This window comes from Mytilus edulis, chromosome 2 (genome assembly GCF_963676685.1).
Source record: "Mytilus edulis chromosome 2, xbMytEdul2.2, whole genome shotgun sequence".
NCBI lineage: Eukaryota > Metazoa > Mollusca > Bivalvia > Mytilida > Mytilidae > Mytilus > Mytilus edulis.
The window spans coordinates 38,635,776-38,654,055 of NC_092345.1; the positions used below are offsets into that span (position 1 = coordinate 38,635,776).

Consider the following 18,280-nt stretch of genomic DNA (forward strand, 5'->3'; position numbering starts at 1 on the left):
CAGAAAAGTCCTTACTCGAGTCGAATCTGTAATTTTACCAAACAAATAGGTGTTGCATCAGCGTGTCAGCCTTGTAAACCTTGATTTGATTGATAGTGTTGAAAAACTAAATAAAATTGTTCGGGTTTTGCGAAAAAAAAATCTGACTCGGACAAAAACAAACATAACTCAACCCCAACACCCTCCCCCTTGAAGTTAAATGCTTGCTACTTAGTCGTATTATGTAATAGTATGAGTAAGGTGAGGCGCAAAAGAAATATTCAATTGAATTAACTGTTTTAATTGATAGTGTTAATTATATATATTCAATACATTTGTCATGATTTTTTCGAGAACAAAAACTATCACAGGGATGCTCTTGATTTTTTGTTTTTTCATTATTCTTTTTTTCTCGTCTTCTATAAACAGTTTATAAACCTGTTTAAATCGAAAACGGTTTCGCGATGCATTGTCTTTGAAAACCGTTCAATCATTTTTTATCCAAACATGTTACTATAGTACAGCCACCTTTATTATTAAATATACACTTCAACTGTTTTGTTTTTTAGAATTGAAATGTTTGCTTAATTCCATATTTTTATTATTTTTAGAATTGAAATGTTTGCTTAATTTTGTATTTTTAAAGGCAGCATAATTATGTCAATTGTCCAGATTGCTTAAAGCGTCTGTAATAATATCAAACATGTTATCTATTAAATCCTGGTTATAACACACGATTTTCCCTCATCGAACCTCGTGATCCTAATACAATTAGTTGCAAGCTGTTCATTCATTATTTTATCAAAACGATAACCAGATGGACATCATGACCACCGTAAACGGAAATGAACATGTTAAGTAAGTACAGTATTTGAATTTTGAAATGGTTCACTAATACATAAAACTGCAATGTATAATATAAAATATGTCTAAAGATACAAATTGTCATGTTCCACATGTTCCACTTTGAGTGGAATGAATGCATTGAGAGAAAAAGATGTTGTTTACAAAAAAAAGCACCATTTACGTAACAGTTTCTGTAAATATTATATACTATTATATTAATGTGTGAATATTTAGGGAAATTAAATTTATTCTCGGGAAACCTATTTAGACGATAGTTGAATTAATTAACTACATATCGATAGATTACAGTAATTAGAGTTTTGTAGGGTGCTTTTAGATCCCATTTAAAGAACAGAAAATAATTGACAAAAATTTTCAACAATGACCAACAATGTACTTGTATTTATCACATATATGGTAAAGGAAACAATCGGTTGGGCAGTCAAAGCCTGAGGTATCTGGTCACCTCATTTTTATTTCGCTAGTTTAATATAATTTACATAGATCATTATTTCTGAATTTTGGTTTCGTATTTTCCATTTTTTGTAATGTTTTTTTTTCAGTTTTATAAATTGCAATTACATATTTTGAAGAGTGTGTACATATTGGTTATTTGTCTGGAAATCCGGTACACATGTTTGTTTACAATTCAAGCTTTATTAGTAAACAACACTGAGTTTGACCAATCAAATACGAGATAAAAGGCAACACCTTCGATTTATGAAAACACGTGGCTATTCGATCGATTGTGTGATTGTAAATACAATTTTTTCCATGATTTCATCATACTTCTTATCCGGCTTCAGCCAGACTGAATAGTGTATGCAGGGGCTACATACAGGGTGTTTAAACAAAGGGGGAGATGTTTATTTTTTTAACGATCGTTTTGCATAAGAAATGTCCATCTGGCGTACAAAATGTACATGGTATCTATGCTGAGTTTATTCTTAACTTAGTTTAAACAGTATTAATTAGTGTAAAATTACCTGAATAAAGTATCACAATGTTATATGAAGTTAAACATTCTTATCTTCTTGATCAAACTTTCACTAAAAATGAGACAAATTATTTTGATACTTAAAAAGTTTGTCAAATCTATGCATCAGTGTCGATGATGTCTAAGTGATAAGTCATACATTTGCATAAGAATAACAAACACACCTATAGATGGGTATACATTTACAATTAATTCTCCATAGGCCGTAATGGTAACGTTTTCCTCCGTTGCTCAGTCCATATCGTTTACTTGAACATGTATGATGGCTCATATCGAAGCTGATACATTTATACATGTCTGGTTAAATTTTCGGGGTGGCAAGTGAGATTACTTTTTTCGCAAATTGATGGACCCCGGAAGATGGTGAAAAATGTTAGTCTCCTCATGAAAAAATCCCAAAATTCTGATCATAAAATTCAATGAAAAAATTGTCCTTTCTAATAATTTATTTCAGGTCAAATCTACATCTTTCTTTTCTCATCACACCAGCTCTATAAAACAGTTCTTATTGTTCATTTATGTCCATTTTTAAAATCACAGCATCCACAATTGTATGGCGGACTAATATTTTTTTTAATTACGTCATCTGAGTTCCTCATCTCAAGGTCTATTAGGGATCCTGACCCATATTGAAATTCATACTTCTGATTTTTCCAAATATTTTTATGTTATCTTCATCGGTATAACATTCTGAATAAATCTGTGTATTTTTGTCCATTTCTGAAAAAAAATAAAGTTGTTTTAGCACTATAAGGCTATGACACTTTCGTCGCTATATTCATTTATTTTGAATACAATGTGTTTGTATAATTAATTTCTTCCAGAATACCTTCACTAGTCAAAACAAGGACAAAACTTCTGATTATAACCTTTAATTACAATACACAGACCCTGTTAAAGCATTCTATAAAATTTTCGTGTGCCTTAAAGTGCATTTTGACAGAGAAATTATGCAAAAATGAAGATTTTATAAAAAAACCAACACCAAAATAATTATTCTTACTAGTGGAAATCTGGTATTTAAAACTGTGGAAAGCACTCTTAACTACTTGGAAAGTCATCTTTATCATATAATTAGAGTGCAATATAGTGCAAATTTTCAAAACTTGTCCTTTCACATAATTCTATTTGAGAAAAAATGTTTTTAACATGTATTTCAGTGAAAACCTTTTATTAGTGAGAAATCCACATGAGGTTTTAAAGGAAACATTGTGACATCACATGTATTATGGCGTCATTAAATAACGACCGATCAAAATAGAGCTAAATATAGTTTGCAGTGTTACGTGAGAAACAGTTGCCGCAAGATTTAACTCGAAATATTGAGTCGAAACGATCTGTAACTAAGCCTTTTCATTTAATACCAAGACCATAGCAACAGTTTTCATATTTGCATATTTTTAACATACCGACTGTAATTTCAATTGCATAAATACCATAAATAAACAATTTAGAGCTTGCCTAATAAAGCAAAATGCTTACCAGTTATTCAGGACTTTTTAAAACCTCTAGTTTGCCATCTCAGGTTAAAAAGTAATGATATGTCTGGAACTGAAATAAGACAAAAAAATTACTCAGGCTGTGTTATCATTTGATTTAAATACATAAGTACTATTGAGAGAGAAAAATCTAATTCTTGAAAGTTTAATCACAAAGAAAGACAAATGCTTCTCCCTTGTGGCTTAGTCACCTTCATTTAAACCTTTTATTTTAGAAGCAATGGGTAGTAGCTAACTAGCTTAATAGTTGAATAGGTGCAGAAATATTGTTTTCAAAAAGGTTTGACCCTCCCCCTTTTTCACTGAGAAATGACAATATCTATTGTTTTGCTCAAGCGCATTAAAAATATTAGTTCATGATTTTCTTAAAACATGTACATGTTTTTTCTGTTTCTTTTGCATATGATATCTACTGACCAGGGGTCAAATCATTCTCAGATCCGGACATCCTGGCATTCACATTTGTCAGGAGGTGATGAAATCCGGAATCCTCTAGATTTTTCGTCTATTTGAAGGGGATAACTGATTATTTATATTGCCGATTATTTTTTAACCAGAGGTTATAGTATGTTCAAAATCAAAATGGAGATAGTATATAGTGTCTTTAACAGTATTAAAAGAGTAAAATTACTATATTCAACTGGTTATGATATATATCAATTAAATTAATTTGCAATAAGTCTATGGAAAATCTAGAGGAATCTTATCCGCATCACCTATCAACATTGTTTACATAACAAAAATGCTAATCATTGATTGGTCAGTTACATGTTGTGATGTCACTGCAGATCTGAGAATTGGATAAAAGCACATGCGATGATGCATCTCACTTTACTCGTATGAAGTGTGTTATCTCCCTTGATTATCAGGTATTCCTGTAGACCGAAGTGATAATTACATAACAAAGACTATATTGTGTCATGTTTACTTACAATTTAATAATATTTAAAAGTTGTTTCTTGCCTTTTTCAATATAGTAAACAAATTCCTTTCGGATCTCTCGGAAGTAAACAAAGTGATGATTGTGCCTAAAAAAAGTGTTCAGCCCCGTGCCAGTAATGCATTTTAAAAGCAAAGTTTCATTGAGTTTTTGCTGATCTTTATCAATAATATTTATCTTAAACCATTTATAATAACTAGGTATAAATAAAAAACTACTAACCATCATTTTCGGTGGTGTACAAGGTGAAATCATCCATAAATCAGCCCGAAAACTTCCGGAATTAAGCTTCTAATTTGGGTATACATTTACAATTAATTCTCCATAGGCCGTAATGGTAACGTTTTCCTCCGTTGCTCAGTCCATATCGTTTACTTGAACATGTATGATGGCTCATATCGAAGCTGATACATTTATACATGTCTGGTTAAATTTTCGGGGTGGCAAGTGAGATTACTTTTTTCGCAAATTGATGGACCCCGGAAGATGGTGAAAAATGTTAGTCTCCTCATGAAAAAATCCCAAAATTCTGATCATAAAATTCAATGAAAAAATTGTCCTTTCTAATAATTTATTTCAGGTCAAATCTACATCTTTCTTTTCTCATCACACCAGCTCTATAAAACAGTTCTTATTGTTCATTTATGTCCATTTTTAAAATCACAGCATCCACAATTGTATGGCGGACTAATATTTTTTTTAATTACGTCATCTGAGTTCCTCATCTCAAGGTCTATTAGGGATCCTGACCCATATTGAAATTCATACTTCTGATTTTTCCAAATATTTTTATGTTATCTTCATCGGTATAACATTCTGAATAAATCTGTGTATTTTTGTCCATTTCTGAAAAAAAATAAAGTTGTTTTAGCACTATAAGGCTATGACACTTTCGTCGCTATATTCATTTATTTTGAATACAATGTGTTTGTATAATTAATTTCTTCCAGAATACCTTCACTAGTCAAAACAAGGACAAAACTTCTGATTATAACCTTTAATTACAATACACAGACCCTGTTAAAGCATTCTATAAAATTTTCGTGTGCCTTAAAGTGCATTTTGACAGAGAAATTATGCAAAAATGAAGATTTTATAAAAAAACCAACACCAAAATAATTATTCTTACTAGTGGAAATCTGGTATTTAAAACTGTGGAAAGCACTCTTAACTACTTGGAAAGTCATCTTTATCATATAATTAGAGTGCAATATAGTGCAAATTTTCAAAACTTGTCCTTTCACATAATTCTATTTGAGAAAAAATGTTTTTAACATGTATTTCAGTGAAAACCTTTTATTAGTGAGAAATCCACATGAGGTTTTAAAGGAAACATTGTGACATCACATGTATTATGGCGTCATTAAATAACGACCGATCAAAATAGAGCTAAATATAGTTTGCAGTGTTACGTGAGAAACAGTTGCCGCAAGATTTAACTCGAAATATTGAGTCGAAACGATCTGTAACTAAGCCTTTTCATTTAATACCAAGACCATAGCAACAGTTTTCATATTTGCATATTTTTAACATACCGACTGTAATTTCAATTGCATAAATACCATAAATAAACAATTTAGAGCTTGCCTAATAAAGCAAAATGCTTACCAGTTATTCAGGACTTTTTAAAACCTCTAGTTTGCCATCTCAGGTTAAAAAGTAATGATATGTCTGGAACTGAAATAAGACAAAAAAATTACTCAGGCTGTGTTATCATTTGATTTAAATACATAAGTACTATTGAGAGAGAAAAATCTAATTCTTGAAAGTTTAATCACAAAGAAAGACAAATGCTTCTCCCTTGTGGCTTAGTCACCTTCATTTAAACCTTTTATTTTAGAAGCAATGGGTAGTAGCTAACTAGCTTAATAGTTGAATAGGTGCAGAAATATTGTTTTCAAAAAGGTTTGACCCTCCCCCTTTTTCACTGAGAAATGACAATATCTATTGTTTTGCTCAAGCGCATTAAAAATATTAGTTCATGATTTTCTTAAAACATGTACATGTTTTTTCTGTTTCTTTTGCATATGATATCTACTGACCAGGGGTCAAATCATTCTCAGATCCGGACATCCTGGCATTCACATTTGTCAGGAGGTGATGAAATCCGGAATCCTCTAGATTTTTCGTCTATTTGAAGGGGATAACTGATTATTTATATTGCCGATTATTTTTTAACCAGAGGTTATAGTATGTTCAAAATCAAAATGGAGATAGTATATAGTGTCTTTAACAGTATTAAAAGAGTAAAATTACTATATTCAACTGGTTATGATATATATCAATTAAATTAATTTGCAATAAGTCTATGGAAAATCTAGAGGAATCTTATCCGCATCACCTATCAACATTGTTTACATAACAAAAATGCTAATCATTGATTGGTCAGTTACATGTTGTGATGTCACTGCAGATCTGAGAATTGGATAAAAGCACATGCGATGATGCATCTCACTTTACTCGTATGAAGTGTGTTATCTCCCTTGATTATCAGGTATTCCTGTAGACCGAAGTGATAATTACATAACAAAGACTATATTGTGTCATGTTTACTTACAATTTAATAATATTTAAAAGTTGTTTCTTGCCTTTTTCAATATAGTAAACAAATTCCTTTCGGATCTCTCGGAAGTAAACAAAGTGATGATTGTGCCTAAAAAAAGTGTTCAGCCCCGTGCCAGTAATGCATTTTAAAAGCAAAGTTTCATTGAGTTTTTGCTGATCTTTATCAATAATATTTATCTTAAACCATTTATAATAACTAGGTATAAATAAAAAACTACTAACCATCATTTTCGGTGGTGTACAAGGTGAAATCATCCATAAATCAGCCCGAAAACTTCCGGAATTAAGCTTCTAATTTGGGTATACATTTACAATTAATTCTCCATAGGCCGTAATGGTAACGTTTTCCTCCGTTGCTCAGTCCATATCGTTTACTTGAACATGTATGATGGCTCATATCGAAGCTGATACATTTATACATGTCTGGTTAAATTTTCGGGGTGGCAAGTGAGATTACTTTTTTCGCAAATTGATGGACCCCGGAAGATGGTGAAAAATGTTAGTCTCCTCATGAAAAAATCCCAAAATTCTGATCATAAAATTCAATGAAAAAATTGTCCTTTCTAATAATTTATTTCAGGTCAAATCTACATCTTTCTTTTCTCATCACACCAGCTCTATAAAACAGTTCTTATTGTTCATTTATGTCCATTTTTAAAATCACAGCATCCACAATTGTATGGCGGACTAATATTTTTTTTAATTACGTCATCTGAGTTCCTCATCTCAAGGTCTATTAGGGATCCTGACCCATATTGAAATTCATACTTCTGATTTTTCCAAATATTTTTATGTTATCTTCATCGGTATAACATTCTGAATAAATCTGTGTATTTTTGTCCATTTCTGAAAAAAAATAAAGTTGTTTTAGCACTATAAGGCTATGACACTTTCGTCGCTATATTCATTTATTTTGAATACAATGTGTTTGTATAATTAATTTCTTCCAGAATACCTTCACTAGTCAAAACAAGGACAAAACTTCTGATTATAACCTTTAATTACAATACACAGACCCTGTTAAAGCATTCTATAAAATTTTCGTGTGCCTTAAAGTGCATTTTGACAGAGAAATTATGCAAAAATGAAGATTTTATAAAAAAACCAACACCAAAATAATTATTCTTACTAGTGGAAATCTGGTATTTAAAACTGTGGAAAGCACTCTTAACTACTTGGAAAGTCATCTTTATCATATAATTAGAGTGCAATATAGTGCAAATTTTCAAAACTTGTCCTTTCACATAATTCTATTTGAGAAAAAATGTTTTTAACATGTATTTCAGTGAAAACCTTTTATTAGTGAGAAATCCACATGAGGTTTTAAAGGAAACATTGTGACATCACATGTATTATGGCGTCATTAAATAACGACCGATCAAAATAGAGCTAAATATAGTTTGCAGTGTTACGTGAGAAACAGTTGCCGCAAGATTTAACTCGAAATATTGAGTCGAAACGATCTGTAACTAAGCCTTTTCATTTAATACCAAGACCATAGCAACAGTTTTCATATTTGCATATTTTTAACATACCGACTGTAATTTCAATTGCATAAATACCATAAATAAACAATTTAGAGCTTGCCTAATAAAGCAAAATGCTTACCAGTTATTCAGGACTTTTTAAAACCTCTAGTTTGCCATCTCAGGTTAAAAAGTAATGATATGTCTGGAACTGAAATAAGACAAAAAAATTACTCAGGCTGTGTTATCATTTGATTTAAATACATAAGTACTATTGAGAGAGAAAAATCTAATTCTTGAAAGTTTAATCACAAAGAAAGACAAATGCTTCTCCCTTGTGGCTTAGTCACCTTCATTTAAACCTTTTATTTTAGAAGCAATGGGTAGTAGCTAACTAGCTTAATAGTTGAATAGGTGCAGAAATATTGTTTTCAAAAAGGTTTGACCCTCCCCCTTTTTCACTGAGAAATGACAATATCTATTGTTTTGCTCAAGCGCATTAAAAATATTAGTTCATGATTTTCTTAAAACATGTACATGTTTTTTCTGTTTCTTTTGCATATGATATCTACTGACCAGGGGTCAAATCATTCTCAGATCCGGACATCCTGGCATTCACATTTGTCAGGAGGTGATGAAATCCGGAATCCTCTAGATTTTTCGTCTATTTGAAGGGGATAACTGATTATTTATATTGCCGATTATTTTTTAACCAGAGGTTATAGTATGTTCAAAATCAAAATGGAGATAGTATATAGTGTCTTTAACAGTATTAAAAGAGTAAAATTACTATATTCAACTGGTTATGATATATATCAATTAAATTAATTTGCAATAAGTCTATGGAAAATCTAGAGGAATCTTATCCGCATCACCTATCAACATTGTTTACATAACAAAAATGCTAATCATTGATTGGTCAGTTACATGTTGTGATGTCACTGCAGATCTGAGAATTGGATAAAAGCACATGCGATGATGCATCTCACTTTACTCGTATGAAGTGTGTTATCTCCCTTGATTATCAGGTATTCCTGTAGACCGAAGTGATAATTACATAACAAAGACTATATTGTGTCATGTTTACTTACAATTTAATAATATTTAAAAGTTGTTTCTTGCCTTTTTCAATATAGTAAACAAATTCCTTTCGGATCTCTCGGAAGTAAACAAAGTGATGATTGTGCCTAAAAAAAGTGTTCAGCCCCGTGCCAGTAATGCATTTTAAAAGCAAAGTTTCATTGAGTTTTTGCTGATCTTTATCAATAATATTTATCTTAAACCATTTATAATAACTAGGTATAAATAAAAAACTACTAACCATCATTTTCGGTGGTGTACAAGGTGAAATCATCCATAAATCAGCCCGAAAACTTCCGGAATTAAGCTTCTAATTTGGGTATACATTTACAATTAATTCTCCATAGGCCGTAATGGTAACGTTTTCCTCCGTTGCTCAGTCCATATCGTTTACTTGAACATGTATGATGGCTCATATCGAAGCTGATACATTTATACATGTCTGGTTAAATTTTCGGGGTGGCAAGTGAGATTACTTTTTTCGCAAATTGATGGACCCCGGAAGATGGTGAAAAATGTTAGTCTCCTCATGAAAAAATCCCAAAATTCTGATCATAAAATTCAATGAAAAAATTGTCCTTTCTAATAATTTATTTCAGGTCAAATCTACATCTTTCTTTTCTCATCACACCAGCTCTATAAAACAGTTCTTATTGTTCATTTATGTCCATTTTTAAAATCACAGCATCCACAATTGTATGGCGGACTAATATTTTTTTTAATTACGTCATCTGAGTTCCTCATCTCAAGGTCTATTAGGGATCCTGACCCAGATGTCTATGATCAACCTTAAACAAGCAGAAAACAAAACAATAACATAATTATGATGATTGTCAACGCCAATTAGCATTTCATTTGCGTCTCATGGAATATTATATTTCGCCAATATTTGTTTAGGTATATCTTTGTTTATGCCAATAAAAAATATATGGACAAATGATCTGGTAAAAACTTGCAAAACATAAGACGTAAATACAATACATTTTTTTTATAATTTTATTGCCATATAAATCACAAGATTTGTGACAGTAACATACACATGACAAATATAACATATAAACATTACATGAATGAAAACATAACGTGACACAAATACAAAAACAAAGCCATAGTCATATCTCATAAAACATTCTTGGCTTGGGGGGGGGGGGGAGGGGGGGGGGCGGCACTTCAATATTTTTTTGGTAGGGATGAGCAGCTGAGAGATCCAGTACCCCACCCTTTTCATATATTTTGCTTTTCACAAATATATACCTTGTCATATTAGATCAATTAACAAACAAACAAAAAACAGACCTATAGATATATTTGCATATTTTTCATCTTCTGGTACAGTTTAGCATAGAGATTTGTTTGGTCCCGCTCATCAGGTTTATGTTCAATAATCACAACTTGCTTTTCCCGGCCAATGAATTAGTCGCATCTTATTTATAAACAGTTTCCATTTGCCCCGTTAATAACTTTCATTATGAAGAGACAATAAACTATGTTTGGTCAGATAAATTTAATACCACATGCTCCCCCCCCCCCCTCCCCCGAGATTCTTGACTTTAAAACATTACTTTGTCTAGTGTAAAATGTAATTTAATGAAAGAAAATATCCTATATTCTCATTAAATCACCAAAATATATTACTACGATGATAAAAATTAAACATTTTCAATTTAATGCAAATTTTCTGTTCGGAAAACGTTCTACCACACGTTTCCAGTATTAAATTTCTTTATTAAAAGGTTTACAGTTATCTCTATCTATAATTAACTTGGTCAAAAAGATTCAGAGGAGAGGATTTTTGGTAAAAAAAAATATAAATTGCGTTGCTTATGATCCGCTATCCTTAACATAAAAATACAGTTATTAAGCTGCTCAGATTGTAATATGTTCAACAGCAAGTAAAACTCTAGACGTATATATCCGAGCATCACGAGACAACATAATGTAAAAGTTAACGGACGACGACGACTGACAACGACTACTGTCTTGAGTGATGAGAAAAGCTCTCTTGATCCTTTGGGGCCTCGGAGCTAAAAAAGAGTAAAAAAGGGTGATTTTACAGTTTTTGGACAATATGTTTAAAGTGCTTTGAGGATTTTTCATGAAACTTTGGTGACTGCTTTATATAGATTATGTTAACCTTCATTTTATTTTATTTTTTTTATAAATTTTTGATATGACATTGAGAAATTATTTATAGGCTTCATAACGAGTGAGAATGGATATCGCTTATTATCAACTCGAGTTATCTAATTTCAATATAATAATAAACGAGCCTCCGGCGAGTTTATTATTACTATTGGAATAAAATAACGAGAGGAAATTAGTTACTTACTTATCTATACTTACTTATTTGAATTAAATAACGAGAGTTGATATCTTGGAAGCGATATCCCATTCTCACAAGTTGTTAAACCTATTTGTCTAAAGTATGGTCAACTATCGTTGGTCTAGTATTTTGCACATGAATTGTACATCGTCGTAACCGTTGATGGTCATCAATGACCTAACGAATAGCCAATGGAAATGTCGAACGTTATGTCGTCCAATGATGCTGATTAAGCTACTATTTTGCATCACACTCCGTGCAGTGTGATATGAGAAATGTCTACATGGTCTATGCATGCAAGAAATATATAATAAGCCACAACCATAATAGAATGACATTTTCTTTGAAAACGCGACTGGCGTATATCATGCACCCATGGCGCAGCTGTTTAATTTTAAAAAAAAAACGGAGTAAGAAACCTGCTGGCATGGACAGCAGAGAAGCATCAGAAAAATGCTATATTTAAAAAAAATATTCTACTAAAAGTGGTATACCTACCCCCACAAAAAAAATCATTAATAACAAAAAAACATTCACACACTTAATCCGACCAGGTTTTATTCCCATTGACAATACAATCTAAATTAAATTTCATATATACACTCCGCCATAAGTTAAGCACCACCCATTTTTTATCAATAAGAAATTTTCAAATCCCAAAATTCAGTAATTTTGAATAAGAGTTAATCGTGTTGACATTGGTTGAATAAAATGTAAATATTGTGCAGTATAAAAAAAAATAAAAGGTAGGGTTTTTTATGCTTCCTGCTGTGTGAAGGGAACTTTCAATTTTACGTTAAAAACAACAAGTTAAAATCCCTACAAAATGTTTTAATTTGTTGATCATTTTCATTAATTTCAAATAATAATACAGTTTTGAACTTTTTGGAAAACAATCCAGTATACATTTACTGTCAATAAAGGTTCATAAAGTCAATATCGTGTATAGCTTCCGCGCTTCCGGTAGAGATTCAATACAGGTCTCCTCATTCCTGGCACAAGTCGTCGTAGCCTATGCTGTGGAAATCTCTACCATTCCTGTACCAAAGTGACCCTCAACTCTGGTATTGTTACACATTTTGGTTATTGGGTTCATGTCAGGTGACATGGCCGGCCAAGGTAAAGTGTCTATTGATTCCGACGTCAGGTATGCGTTGACAATTCGTGCGCGATGAGGTCTCGCATTGTCATCTTGAAAGACCAGTCTATCAGCTAACGCGTGATTGTCAAAATGAGGCGATACAATGGTGTTCAGGATGTCACCCCGGTACCTTTGTCCATTCAGGGTATCGTGAAGAACATGCATATCAAGCATACAGTCATGGGAAAAACATCCCCATACTGTTACACCGCCGCCACCGAAAGCTGTTGTACCAAGAATGTTATTGTCCCGATATGCGGTGTTTCTTTCCCTCCAAACACGTGTTCTGCCGTCGACGGGCTTCAGCAAGAAACGACTTTCATAGGACCAGTGAATTATTCTCCAGCTGCGTAAAAAGCCCATCGGCGATGGTTCCTAGCCCACTGTTGTCTTGCTCTACGGTGTCTTAAGATTAATTCCGGGCGCTTTATTGGCCTCCGAGCCCTAAGACGGAAACTATGCAACCTACGTATCACAGTCCGCACACTTACTCTACCCCAATAGGCCAAAGTCTACGAAGCTGGTCAGCAGACGAGAAAGATTTCAATCATGCTTGCCGGGAAAGATTTCTGTCTTCTCTGGGAGTAGTTTTACGTGGTCTGCCTACTCTAGGGCGGTCTTCAACTGACCCTGTCTGTCGATATCTCTGCACGAGCCTGATAATCACAGTGTGGTTAACACCAAAATGGACCGCTATTCTACGGCAACTTAGACCTGTATTTGCCATACCTACAACTTTCCAGAATTCAGCAATACTCAGTTTTCGTCTTGCCATCTTAAAAGTTTGATATCAATGGCTAATTCAAGTGCGAAATGCACGTGCTAAAATCATTTGTGTTTAGTCAAAAACAGTAACAAAAGTAACGCGAAAAACACACAAGACCGGTTGTTAAAACGGGTTTTGAACAATCAAAATGTAATCGATTGACATTTTACCTGTATCCAAAAGTTACCTATTGTTTACAGGTTTTAATATATAGTATTTCTTTTATAAAAAAAATAATTAAGAAAATAATTATTTCCAAATTAAATTGGGTGGTGCTTAACTTATGGTGGAGTGTATAGTTAACAATGAAATAAATAATCACTCGCACTTGTCTCAGAAAAAAAATCATATCTCTATACCTGAAAGTTAGGCTAAGGTACATAGATATAATTATTTTTACCAAGAAAAGATCCTGTGTGATTGGTGAATAATTACATTAGATGTATGTTTCATTATAATACTTTATTCTGATAAGCTAACAGCACATCACGTGTTATTCCGTAAGCAATTGTATCACTCAATAAAACTTTTCATTCATGATAACACGTGGTCCCACAATAAAGTGCACAGGTGAATTAAATAAAAACAATATAAAATTCGTTTTTTCTTGATCATAGCTAAAAAAAATGTAATTATAAGTATTGAATGCTTCTTTTTGTAACTTCATAGGGTTGTAAAAGCGTTGACCGTGCGCACATTTTTAGAATGAAGCGCTTCCGCGCTTCATACAAAATGTACTTCGGTCAACGCTTTTACACCCCAATGAATTTACAAAAAGAAGCATTCAATTCTTAAATAAATTACAGGGAATTCAACCTCACCATAAAAACTATTATATTGTAGTGTTATCAATATATCAATAAACTCTGGTTTGTTGTTATATATAATATTAATATTAATATTTGAATAACAGTTATATATAATGTTCATCCATTTGTATAATTCGTTTTTTTCTAATAGATTTGATTTGATTTGTTGCAAAAACTTTCTTGAGATATTCTTCTGCATGCTTTTACACAAAATTTCGGTATTCTTGATTTTCTGTCTGTCTGTCTGTCTGGCCGACCAGCCGGCCGACAAAATCAGTGTTCCAGACTGTTTTTCTTCATGCTTTTTTATATTGATTTGATATTTGGTGTATTATTTAATAATGACAAGTTACAGGTCAAGTTCCATTTTCACGATTTTAGCTTATCTCCTTGTTCAGTTAAAGCCCTTTCCTTAGAATTAATTTTTTTGATGAAATACATATTAATTACTTGATTTTTGTTCAAAGGGAAATAACTCAATTTTAACTCACCTGACCTGAAAGGTCAAGTGAGCTGATCTCATCACTTGGCGTCCGTCGTCCGTCGTCTGTCGTCCGTAAACTTTTACGAAAATCTTCTCCTCTGGAACTACTAGGCTAAATTTAACCAAACTTGGCCACAATCATCATTGGGGTATCTAGTTTAAAAAATGTGTGGCGTGACCCAACCAAGACGGCCGCCATGGCTAAAAATAGAACATAGGGGTAAAATGTAGATTTTGGCTTATAACTCTGAAACCAAAGCATTTAGAGCAAATCTGACGCGGGGTAAAATTTGTTATTAGGTCAAGATCTATTTGCCCTGAAATTTGCAGACAAATCGGACAACCGGTTGTTGGGTTGCTGCCCCAAATTAGTAATTTTAAGGAAATTTTGCAGTTTTTAGTTATTATCTTGAATATTATTATAGATAGAGATAGACTGTAAACAGCAATATTGTTCAGCAAAGTAACATCTACAAATAAGTCAACATGACCAAAAATTGTCAAGTGACCCATTAAGGAGTTATTGCCCTTTATAGTAAAATTGAGAATGGAAATGGGGAATGTGCCAAAGAGACAACAACCCGACCATAGAAAAAAACACCAACAGGTCTTCAATGTATCGAAAAATTCCCGCACCCGGAGGCGTCCTTCCGCTGGCCCCTAAACAAATATATACTAGTTCAGTGATATGAACGCCATACTAATTTCCAAATTGTACACAAGAAACTAAAATTAAAATAATACAAGACTAACAAAGGCCAGAGGCTCCTGACTTGAAACAGGCGCAAAAATGCGGCGGGGTTAAACATGTTTATGAGATCTCAACCCTCCCCCTATACCTCTAGCCAATGTAGAAAATGTGTGGCGTGACCCTGCCAACCAACCAAGATGGCCGCCATGGCTTATTATCGAACATAGAGGTAAAATGTAGATTTTGGCTTATAACTCTGAAACCAAAGCATTTAGAGCAAATCTGACGGGGTTAAATTGTATATCACATCAAGATCTAACTGCCCTGAAATTTTCAGACAAAACAGACAAACCGTTGTTGGGTTGCTGCCCCAGAATTAGTAATTTTAAGGAAATTTTGCAGTTTTTATACGACCGCAAAAATTGAAAAATTTTTGGTCGTATATTGGTATGACGTTGACGTCGTCGTCTGCGTCGTCGTCGTCGTCCGAATACTTTTAGTTTTCCCACTCTAACTTTAGTAAAAGTGAATAGAAATCTATGAAATTTTAACACAGGTTTATGACCACAAAAGGAAGGTGGGGATTGGTTTTGGGAGTTTTGGTCCCAGCATTTTAGGAATTAGGGGCCAAAAAGGGCCCAAATAAGCATTTTCTTGGTTTTCGCACTATAACTTTAGTTTAAGTAAATAAAAATCTATGAAATTTTGACACAAGGTTTATGACCACAAAAGGAAGGTTGGGATTGATTTTGGGAGTTTTGGTTCCACCAGTTTAGGAATTAGGGGCCAAAAAAGGGCCCAAATAAGCATTATTCTGGGTTTTCGCACAATAACTTTAGTATATTAGTAAATAGAAATCAATGAAATTTAAACATAAAGTTTATGACCACAAAAGGAAGGTTGGGATTGATTTTGGGAGTTGAGGTCCGAACAGTTTAGGAGTTAGGGGCCAAAAAGGGGCCCAAATAAGCATTTTTTTTCTTGGTTTTCGCACCATAACTTTAGTATAAGTAAATAGAAATCTATGAAATTTAAACACAAGGTTTATGACTATAAAAGAAAGGTTGCGATTGATTTTGGGAGTTTAGGAATAAGGGGCCCAAAGGGTCCAAAATCAGGGATGATTCCACTATATAGTTTAGGCCTGAAATCGGCTAGCGGCCCCCAAAAAATATTTGTGAATATAAATTCCCAATCTATGAAAAGAAAATAAAAATCGGTATTTCCGAAAAAGTTTAGGACTTTGTCTCACTGAATACGACAATGGACCAGTTCAATTTTAAATTCATTTTAATCAAGGTAAACTTATAAAGATGACCTGTTGAAAAAATACCAAATAGATGATTTTTTCATTGGTTTATATAGCAAGCCATTTTGCTATTTCATTTAATTTCAAGATATCTTGTATAGTTTATAAGATATTATATGAAATATCTTACAGATTAAATAAGATATCTTATAAAGTTTATGAAATTTGAAATTTTTAAAATAATTTCATGAAATATAAGAGATATCTAATAGTTGATATAACATATCTTATAGATTATATAAGATATCTTATAAACTATATGAGATATCTTATTAACTATATAAGATATTTTATAAACTATAATATGTATTGTTTTTAAGATATATCTTATATGAAAGATATCTTATTAACTATATAAGATATTTTATAAACTATATGTATTGTTTATAAGATATCTTATATGAAAGATATCTTAATTACTTTAGGAGATATCTTTAAAAGTATATGATATATCTTATAAAATTTAAGTTTATAAGATATCTTATATAATTTTCTTTACAAGATATCCAATAAACTATATAAGATATCTTAGAAACTATATGAGATGTCTTATCAACTATATAAGATATCTTGTAAGTTATGAAAGATATCTTGTAAATTATAAAAGATATCTTGTAAATTAGATATTTATAAGATCTCATATACTTTCAGAGATCTCTAATAATAAAATCAACGGTACCAATTTTGTTGCACCAGATGCGCATTTCGACAAAATATGTCTCTTCAGTGATGCTCGTGGCGAAAATATTTGAAATCCAAAGCTTATATAAAAGATGAAGAGCTATAATCCAAAAGGTCCAAAAAGTATAGTCAAATTCGTGAAAGGAATCAGAGCTTTGCATGAGGGTGATACATTCCTGAATTTATAATAATTTCTAATATTTTGTAACACCAAATTTAAATAACACAAAAAAATCCGTATTTTCATGCCAGTACCGAAGTACTGGCTACTGGGCTGGTGATACCCTCGGGGACTAATAGTCCACCAGCAGAGGCATCGACCCAGTGGTAGTAATAAAATCAACGGTACCAATTTTGTTGCACCAGATGCGCATTTCGACAAAATATGTCTCTTCAGTGATGCTCGTGGCGAAAATATTTGAAATCCAAAGCTTATATAAAAGATGAAGAGCTATAATCCAAAAGGTCCAAAAAGTATAGTCAAATTCGTGAAAGGAATCAGAGCTTTGCATGAGGGAGATACATTCCTGAATTTATAATAATTTCTAATATTTTGTAACACCAAATTTAAATAACACAAAAAATCCGTATTTTCATGCCAGTACCGAAGTACTGGCTACTGGGCTGGTGATACCCTCGGGGACTAATAGTCCACCAGCAGAGGCATCGACCCAGTGGTAGTAATAAAATCAACGGTACCAATT

The 18,280-nt window shown here is 32.5% G+C and overlaps 1 protein-coding gene and 1 long non-coding RNA gene across 2 annotated transcripts in view; one reads left to right on the forward strand and one right to left on the reverse strand.

The window, feature by feature from the left end:
- Positions 1–699: 699 nt before the first annotated feature.
- Positions 700–18,280, forward strand: part of LOC139510152 (uridine phosphorylase 1-like) — a 50,522-nt gene continuing 32,941 nt past the window's right edge. Inside the window, exon 1 of the mRNA XM_071296500.1 lies at positions 700–837. Coding sequence (XP_071152601.1) covers positions 797–837 — 41 coding nt within the window. The 5' untranslated portion in view covers positions 700–796. The remainder of the gene's footprint in view (positions 838–18,280) is intronic.
- LOC139510153 (uncharacterized) lies at positions 2,257–10,147 on the reverse strand. The gene is made up of 7 exons (XR_011661843.1): positions 9,614–10,147; positions 8,435–8,503; positions 7,049–7,672; positions 5,870–5,938; positions 4,484–5,107; positions 3,305–3,373; positions 2,257–2,542 (listed from the first exon to the last, which is right to left on the reverse strand). It is a non-coding gene; the product is annotated as an uncharacterized lncRNA (long non-coding RNA).